At 49.3% G+C, this 9,800-nt stretch overlaps 1 protein-coding gene across 1 annotated transcript in view; it reads right to left on the bottom strand.

Annotated features, from left to right (window-relative positions):
* Positions 1 to 3,429: 3,429 nt before the first annotated feature.
* Positions 3,430 to 9,800, bottom strand: part of MN1 (MN1 proto-oncogene, transcriptional regulator) — a 54,335-nt gene continuing 47,964 nt past the window's right edge. The window contains exon 2 of the mRNA XM_007975250.3: positions 3,430 to 6,277. Coding sequence (XP_007973441.3) covers positions 6,096 to 6,277 — 182 coding nt within the window. The 3' untranslated portion in view covers positions 3,430 to 6,095. The remainder of the gene's footprint in view (positions 6,278 to 9,800) is intronic.

The following is a 9,800-nucleotide window of genomic DNA, read 5'->3' as shown; positions in this document are numbered from 1 at the left end:
TGACCCCAACCCAGAGTGACTTTAGGAAGCCCTACACAAACGCCCATGAAAATGTCTCCTAGGCCTCAAGAGGGGGTGATGTCATTACTTCCCTGCCCCCTCTTTTCTCCTTTCCCTTCTAAGGACTGACCCATCTCTAACCAGGGTCCTCTCTTTTTCTAAATCCCTTAAAAACAATTTGATCTCAGAATGAAGCTTCTGATAACTTGCAGTTGAGGGCATAGGGCCGCAGATGTCCAAATTCAATGGGGCCTTGGGCCACCAGATCCCTGTCACCTCAGGGACCATCATGGTGCCACCCTGCTGTAGAGAAAGAAAAACGGAAGCCCAAAGCAGTGTCTCTCCAAGATACACTTTGAATTTCCTGTGGTATTTAGTCCAGAATCTTTCTTCAGATAACGTGACCCCTTCCGAGGCTGCGAAAATGGAATTCGCTCAACATCCATCTGCCACAGATGGATAGTGTACCTTCCTCATACTCTGCACGATGCGTGGGTCCTGTCCAGGTGGGGCCACCACCCTCCTAATCCAAGCTGGGCCAGGGTCCTCGGCTGCCTTCTACCCCCTCGTTCCCGTAGACTGTCAACTCAGAATGAAGAAGGCATTCTTTCTGAGGTGTGAGATGGGTGTTTCTCTGTATGGAAAGACCCCACCAGCAATGTGGGCCAGCCTAGACCCCTATCCTGGTCCTCCCCAGGGCCAACATGTATCCCAATGTCATGTGCAACCCCCACAATGTGCCAGTCCGTGCCATAGTCCTTTGGTTCTTAGGCCCTCTGAGAGTTCATTCATTCACTCATGTGTTCATTTCACACCAACCTGAAGTCTCCCAGATGACCATACCCAATGCTCATAATTCTTTCACATTCCTTTCTCCTTCCTTGGGTTCTGATCATGATCATAAACCACTGTCACTCTGAGCAGGAGACCTTTAAAGGTTAAAGAGATTTTTTAAGCTTCTTCCAAATTTAGGTGACTATAGAGGCTTCATCTGTAAAACTTTATATTCTGATAAATATGCCATTACCTATATAAAGAAAACTTGAAAAGTTGAAAGAAAAAAAATACAATAAAACTTTTGCAAAATTAGGCTCAATTTATGTGCTGAGATGAATAGGATAAACTCCTATTCATCCTTCAAAACCCTCTCTGGACATGCCCTGCTGGAGAAAGCCTTTTCCAAGCCTCCCACATGGGGTTCATGAATCTCTGAGTGGCATCCATACCTTGTACCGCCATGGGTTACTGGGCATATTCCCTTCACTTTTAACTGTCAACGTACTTGTCCATCCACTCCTATTCCCTGTTTCTAGACTGTATTTTAAGAGCAGGATGATTCACGATCTCCATGACAACTGGAGTCAGAGACACTTTTTGAGGGCACATCCTTGTACACTTCATCTCCTCGTGCCTATTGCCTCATCTGGGACATGGGATGAATCTGACCTGGCATGAGGTTGCCATGAGGATTAAATGAGAAAATATTAGTCTGTAAAGTGCCTAGTACTGAGTGTGGCTCTCGATTCATGGCAGTTTTATTACCTAGATCCTCCGCTTCTGCCACACAATAGGAGCTGAATACATCTGTTGAGTTGGAATGAAACAGTTTGAATTGCCTGCATCTATATGGTGTCCTTTGGTTACCAGTGAGGGGTGAACCCAAGTCTCTGAGTCAGTCCCAGGGAAGCAAATTTCCTCCACGGTCATTCTATCCTGTAGACGGGTCACAGGAAGTGGAAGCACCATGTCTAACTCTGAAGGGTCTGGAAGATGTGTCCTACCAAATGCCAATAGAAAGGTGTCACCAGGAGTCAGAAGGGGGCTGGCACTGCCTGTTCCCGCTCTGTGCCTAGCACTGTGATCAGGAGTCTTCCCATAGACAGCTCTGTGGGGTCATAACACTCTTTCTGTCCACTCTACAGCCAAGAAAACTGAGGCTCAGAGAGAGTACACTGCCTACCACCTGGAGACCCAGTGCCTGCAGAGGTTTTTCCACTCAGGATTCCAGCCCCAGCGACAAAGCAACTATGGCGGGTAATCTTCCTAAATGTGTTCTTTGCTCCCGAGACAGGGAATTTTCTGGATGTCATTAAACATTTTACCAGCTTAATGCCAGTCTGGGGAGCTTCTGTTAACACGCTGCGTTCGTGTGATGCTTTCCGGGGTAGAGTCATTGGAGATATGTGTAAGCTATTTGCCTCCACACTGAATGGCCGCACTGCAGCTCTCAATCTGCCGCCATCATTTCTGACTCATCTTCCCGCTCCAACCTGGCATCGGGCCCACCTACATTAGCCCTCTGATCTGCTGCGGGCTGTGAAAGAAGGTAACTGCACCTGTTATCATTATGTGTAAAATAAGAGTTCAGACGTTCTGATTCAGCAGTCTAGCACAAGGCCAGAAATCTGGAGTTCACAAGAGCCCTTAAGTGTTTCTGCGGCCAGGGTTCTGTGGACCATGCTTTGAGAAACACTGAGAGGTAAAGGTGCAAAAGGGAAGAACAGGGAGGGTCTGTAGTGGCCTCAGGTCTGAGGCTGCAGATGCTGGAGTGAAGCCACTGCCCAAAGCGTGGCCCACAGGCAAACCGATCCTTTTACAGGGCTGGTGCTCACAGTGAGCTTCCAGCTAGATGTTACTTGCTCCACTCTAGAAACAAAAAACTGGGGGCTGTAGTTAAGCCTCTTGCCCAAGGTTCGTGGCTGTAAGCAGAGGAAGCAGCATGCGCCCCAGGACAGCGCGACTCCAGACCGCCATCAGCTGCCCTGTGGTCAGATCATGGTGCTGATGCTGCTTTATGCTTATGAAGCACTTCCTACGTGTTGTGTCCAATACATTGTCTCCAATAACAACCCCACGAGCTAGACCCCTTTCAAAGATGAGGAAAAGGTGGAGCTGAGAAGCTGCATAACTTGCAGGAGGTTCCCAGGCTTACTAGGATCTGAAACTCAACACTAGAACTCAGAAGCGTAAGCATCACCCTACACAGCCACTTGGGGGGCACTTCCCTTGCCCCCTCCCTCCTACATGAGTCAGATACAGGGTTCTTGGCTCCCAAAGGATCTTCCCCCCAAGGAGACGTTGGGCAATGTTTAGAGGAGTTTTTTTTTTTTTTGGTTGCCACAAGGGTGGGAGGTGCTACTGGCATGTAGTGGGTGGAGGTCAGGAATGCCGTTCAACCTCCTAAAATGCCTAGTTGCCCCCTTTACACTCCAGCAAAGAATTAACAGGCCCAAAATGTCAATAGTGCCAAGGCTGAGAAATACTGAAATGACCCAACTTAGAACAACATCAGTACAAACACACACACACACACTATAGCATCCAAACCTACACCCCTACATCCCATAGAATCTGAAGAGATTGATGTAAAAAGGGGATAGAGTTGGGGGGAAACAAAGCAAGCAAGCCCCACCCACAAATATACCACAGTCACCATTAACGTCATATTTATTGTTATTTAACTGCTCAGGAAAACATATACAGGTATATACAATATGCAGGAATACAGAAGACTGCACTTTACATATTTTTTTAAAAAAGAAAGAAAAAAATAACACTCAATTTCATGAGCTATTGTCACAGTCTTCCAACCAAGCATTTCAGAAATGAATTTCTTTTAAGAGTCAAAAAAGATTACAGGATTGCCTAACACACAGCAGAGTTAAGTTTTCATATTTTACATGTGCAATAACATTTTCGTTTTCTTTTCTAAAGAGTTTGCTATGCAGTACTGATTACCAGTGTTCGGAGTCTAGTGTGTTGGGTGTGTTTTTCATTTACTTTTATTCTTTCCATTAAACCAAATTTAATGAAATAACATCCTTTTGCTTAAGGCTATTTTTAAAGCTGTTTCATTCTGGGGGTCGTGGGGAGCAAGAAAGTTTTTAAAACTTCAGGGGTTTCCGAGGTTGCCAGGACCATGAGCTAATTGGCAAAGTGTTGATGACTCAACGCTGGGAAAGTCAAAGACAGAAGTTAAGACACTTTGCTCCCCGGCCTTAAGCAATTAAGGAGAAATCATTCCTGTTTCAAAAGTAAAATGATGAAGCTCTCAAACAGCTGTACACTGCAGAATCAGAGGGGTCATGGAATTTTACCCAGAATACGGTCAACTCTCCCACAGCCCACGGTGGCGGAAAATTCTCTTCCCTTTCCATTCCTTTTGTAGCAGAACGCAGGAACTGCCTCGGCTTATACCTTTCTCGCTGATCAATTCATGCCACCTGCTTTGTCTGCCCTCTGAAGCCGGGGTTTGCCCCAGGTCAAGACTGCCCAGGCGAGAACCGCAGACTCAGACCCCAGCCAAAAGGGCCGGCAGAAGGAAAGAGGGGAGAAGGAAGGGGAAAGAGTGAGGTTTTTTCTGAAAGCTCCTCTCCCTTTGCTGGAAAGTTCTTTGAAATAAACAATGTGGGTGTTGTATGGTGAGCCCAGAGCCTTCAGGTCACTTGCTAAAAAAAGCCTGGATCTGCAAACTCTGAGGACCTCGAGGGGGTGGAGGAGCTCAAAGTGGAGCGTTTTAGTAAGACAGGCTCGATAACAATAACTGAAATTAAATATAACCATCACCGATTTGGGTGAAGTGGTATCAGTCACTTCTTCTCTAACCCACCCGGGAATCTATATGCCCCCCACCACAAGCCATAAATGGCTTTTGCAGGCATCAGCAGCACCCAAAGGTGCCTGTCCCTGCCAACCACCACTCATCTCTGCTCAAAGCAGTTATTCCTCTGTGAGAGGCTTGGGACATGGCTCTAGTTTTGCAACAGGGTGAGATTCCATCAAAAGTTGGGGAGGGGGCAGAGGAATTCCAGGGTTCAAAACTAAAAGGCGAAGGAATCAAAGTCATTTTGTTATATTCTCTTTCTTCGTCCTCTAGTCCTCAGGAGCCTGCAGATCCCTGCAAAGAAAGACACCCAGGCTCAGAGAAGGCTGAGCAGGCTGAGCAGGAGGGTGCCTCATCCCTCCCAGGCGTGGGGTTGCCCAGGTTGGACTGGGGATGGAATGGGAGAGGTGGAGGAGATACACACAGTCCCCTCCTTCTTCCCTGGGATGCCCGGCCAGGAACAGCTTTCAGAAAAGGGAAAGGGCTGAGAACTCAGCCTCCTCCAACTCCAGCGCCCGAGGCACAGCTGGCCTGACTGCAGCAAGGGCCGCAGCCTGGCTCCAAAGACTGCAGGCTGGGAGCACACCATCCCCCATGCAGACCAAAGGCTGCTTAGCACAGCGTGAAAATGCAGGGCCTGGGCATTTGCGAGGAGGCCCAGAAAAGGAGAGAAAAACACTACTGTCGAACATTCCAACTCCTTCCCACAGAGCAGAGCTGGACACGTCCTCACGTCCATCGCAGAGAGGGGCAGCTTCCAGCAGGAGAAGAGAGAACCCAGGTGGAAGGGAACTGAAGGCTGAGTGCTGTGTTTGCAGGAACGAAAATATATTTTCTTAGGGAACAGACAAAACAAAATCCCACACGGAATACCTAAGGGGGGCATTCATTGTTTGGCTCCTGCCTAACTGATGACACTTGGATGTCAATATATAATATTGTGAAGACAATTTGACTTTCACCCGGCAATATTCCAAAACTACTATTCTCCAGGATTTCCATTTTAATAAGCAGTGAACAAAGCAAAAAGAAAATAAAAGGGGAGGGGGAAGAAAAGGAAAAAGAATAAAAAAGAAAGCAACTCTTGTCTTATTATGAAATAACAATACTTGGACATACAGCAGCATGAAAATAAAACAAGGAAAGAGGTCATCTAAAAAATGTATGCCAAGATTACCGAAACATGGGGAGTATCTAGAGGAAAAAGGCTTAAGCAAAAGTTTGCTAACTGCAGAAGGGTTAACACTGGTAACATACTGTGGCAGACAAGTTTCTTTTTTAAAAAAACTTTTGAGGTTTCCCCCCCATTTTAAATTAACCCTTTCCGGTCCATATGCCACTAAGCAGGTACCAACCTAGAGGAAAAAAAAAATCATACACTCAGCAATAGTGGCCCTTTCAAATTAACAGAGGGGTGGGGTCAGGTTGAGGGGGAAGAAGACAGAGAAGGGGAGGGGAAGGGCCTGGTAGAGGAGGGGGTCTTTCTTGTCATTCAAGTTAGGGCAGCCACAAATGTCCCGAATCTGTTGGAGATGTCAGAATGCAGGGACCGCCAGGTGGGCACGGAGGCCCGAGCCTTGGCGTCACCCACGTCGTCTGTGCAGTGGACAGACAGGCACTGCAAGTGGCTGCCAGGCTGGGTTGCTGAGGCCTTGTTTGCCGGGAGGTCGTGGGCTGTGGAGAGAGAAGGAAGAGAGGACATTAGTGGCACGCTCATCTCTGAGGGACACCATAATGGGGGCCAAAGTGGCAGAGGCATACAAGAGAGGCACCGTCCACGCCCTCTTTCCATGGCTAAAGCTGGTCCCGGAGGATCTAGAGATGTTGTTTTGAATCCTCTTGCTGTTACCTCTGATTCATCTGTGAGATCTTAGCCAAGGGAAGACCCACCCTGTTGGGCCTCAGTTTCCCCACTGGGAAATAGGAAAGCGAGGCAGGATAAACTCAAGAGTTTGCCCATCTCTGATGCACCAGAGTTCCCAAAAGATTAACTGGACATGATCTAAGTCAGGAATGCTTCCTGGAGGAGGGGCATCTAAACTGGGCATCAAAGGATGTGTAGGAGTTCGCCACATGCCGTGAAAGGGTGGAGGGGAGGATTGTCTGGGTCCAGAACACAGCCTGTTTGTGTGTCATCCTCTGGAGAGACATTTGCTCAGCATCTACCATGAGCTGGGAACTTTCTTAAAATGTGCCAGACTGCATGCCAACTCCAGGAGTAAGGATGATCACCTCTGCTTTATAGCTAAGAAAACTGAGACTCGGAGAGGGAAAATGACTTGCCCCAAGTCACATAGGAGAAAGTGTGGAGTCACAGCACCCTTCCCAGAGGAGCAGGAAGGATGGAGAAGGTGCCTGTGGACACCCAGCTTGGCACAGCTGAGTCACAAAGACTAGAAACCCGCAGCTCCCCAAGCCCCAAGTGCTCCCCAATCCTCAAGCACTCCCCAAGCCCCAAGCACTCTTCAAGCCCCAAGCACTCCCCAGGACTTTCCAATTGCTCCCTTTTCAGCCCCCTCCCACCTCTGAAGGTTCTGCCCCTCACTGGTGTGCAGGGGCTGAGGCTCCATGGAAGTGGTTTTGAGAGGGGGGACATGGGAGAGGAGGAGCCCTTCAGGACACCTGCCTATGTCTTTCATTCCCTCCTATGCTCTGGCCATAGCTTTCTCATACTCCATTTTACACATGAGAAGTCTGAGCCCCAGAAAGGCACAGAAACTTTCCTGGGGTCACACAGCTCCAACGTAACAGCTGAGAGAATCCAGTTCTAGCTCCACAAAGGGACCCGAGGCCAGTCCCCTCCTCTGAAAATGGGGGTATCTGCCCAGCTTATGCACCTCCTTATGATGGCTAGTCAACTAGGCTGTTGATATGTACAAGGTGTTTGTATAAACTGTAAAGTGCTGTCTTCACAAGGACAGAGGGTGAAGTGTTCAGAGCAGGAAAGACAGAGAATCTGAGCTCCCCAGTCAGACCAGCACAAAAGCACCATTCTCAGCTGCTACATGAAAGGACTCTGGGTGCCTGGGGTGGGGGAGTCTATTCCTCTCCCATACCCTTAATGAAAATCCCCCGATCCCCTTTCTCATTGAGTCACACAATGCCAGAAAGCACCACAGATCACAGGGATGTCTGTGTTAGATGTGCTTGAGGAGAAAGGAGTCTGACAACCATTCACATCTTAGTATAAATTAGACCAGAGCAGGCAATTTGCAGGACTTCTCATTTACGGCTACCATGTGACCACTGGCTCTGTCCTGAGACCTGCCATATGTTAATGAAGAGTCTCATTATGCTCATTTCCTAGAGTCTGACTTCAGAGTATGCCCATGGTCACACAGCCTGGAAGGGACAGAAAGCTGGGTTTGAATATGGGCTGATGTTGAATTTCTGCCTCAGTAGAAGTGAAAAAAAGCTGAGATTGGGGGCGGGGGGCTCTGCTCCAGCTGAGGGAGCACACCCAGATACTGAACTCCACGACCGGCCTGCCCTCAATCCTCTGTGCAAGCCCAGCCAAGGGCCCTGTGCCAGGCAGGAGTCACCCGCCCGCCCTGCCCTCTGGGATTAAGCAGGAGGCCTCCCCCGGGAGCTGAGCCACTGCATGCAGAGAAAATCCTCCCAGAGGGATGGGCCCAGGCAGTTGAGGACAGGCCATGACTAACTGGGCTTGGGGCCCCCACCCTGGAGCCCCAGAGACACCTTGCTTTGGGATCTGCACGCTGGGAGGAGCCAGAGCTGGGGAGGAAGGCGCCTTCCTTGGCCACTTCATTCATTCATGCAATTAACATGCCTTTATTGAGGACCTTCTATATGCCAGGTGTGGTACAAGCCTGCGGATCTAGCACGGAACAGGACAACACTGTCCCCACCCTCCTCCTGGAGCTGACGGTGAGGCCCGGAAACAGTATCTCTTTGTGACCAAAGCACAGTCACTTTGGAGTCACAGCCCCACTACTATGTGGCCAAGGCTCTACCATGTTCCCTCTCTGGACCTCAGTTTCCCCACTGGTAAAATGGGAATGACGTCATCTCCCCTGGGGCCTTGTAATGGCCTGGCATACAGAGAGACCCCCACACAGTGCTGCTGGGGCTGTCTTTCGTATCTGGGAGGGTCAGGGGTGAGGGGGGCTTTGCAGCCACTTAGAAGCCCCTAAAGCCCCATTACTTCCTGGGGCCCAGCCAGGTGGGCATGTTCCTGGCCATGAAATAGGAGTCTTTGCCCCATTTCACAGAAGGAGAAACTGAGGTTCTGAATCCAAGGTTTCAAAGCTAGTTCGTAGTGGTGAAATCTGGATGCTGTTAATACCCCACCCAGGGCTTTCCGGGGAGAAGGTACCCCAGGAAGCTTAAGGCATCAGAGGCAGGGTTTCCAGGAACATGGCAGGCCCTGGATTCTGGCAATACAGGCACAGTGCCCCAACCTTTGCTCTTGAACCCATGCTTGCCTTGTTCCCAGTGACCCCTCCACCCTCCCCTGCTTAGTATCTCCAAAGGAATTTTATTCCAGCACTGCAAGATCTGGATTGGTGGGGGTGGGGTGAGGGAAGTAGTACCTGCCACAGAGAGAGAAAAAGAAAGAAAATCTGAAAGGGGGTTATTTCCCCAACTTTGCACACATTATCTCAAGGAATGAACACAGCAATGCTTGTGCCCACTTTACAGACGAGGAAACAGACTCCGAGGGATAAAGCTCCTTGCCAAAGGAGAGAGAAACTCTTTGCTCTGGGGCTGCAAGCACCCAGAAGGTGAAAGAAAATTCCTGAGCAACACACCGGGCAGAGGAAGCTGCGTCTGCCAAGCGATGGGTAAGACAGACCCAAATGGCCAGATTTTCTAAAGATGCTTTCAGACATCAGCGTGTGGTGCGCTAATGCCAGAAACCATTGCCGTTCTTATTAGGGGTGGACTTAATGAGGGCGTCCCAGGCACACAACTGAACACGTCCGTGTATTATCTAACTCCATCCCCCAGCAAGCCCATCAGTGGGGGGACCCCTTCTCCCCACCCTGGCAGGGCCACCCTGGGCTCAGAGAGGGCGAGAGGCTTGCCAGATGTCACAAAGCATGGGTGCAGGATTCCCCAGCCTCCGCCTAGAATGAGCAAGAGAGCCTACCAGTCTGGTATCCACAGGGAATATTTTTAAGAGAGAATATTATTCTTCAGTTCTTGACAACCCAAGCATGACCGAACTCATCCT

This window comes from Chlorocebus sabaeus, chromosome 19, assembly GCF_047675955.1.
Source record: "Chlorocebus sabaeus isolate Y175 chromosome 19, mChlSab1.0.hap1, whole genome shotgun sequence".
NCBI classification, from domain to species: domain Eukaryota; kingdom Metazoa; phylum Chordata; class Mammalia; order Primates; family Cercopithecidae; genus Chlorocebus; species Chlorocebus sabaeus.
This window is presented reverse-complemented; position numbering and strand designations above follow the sequence as displayed.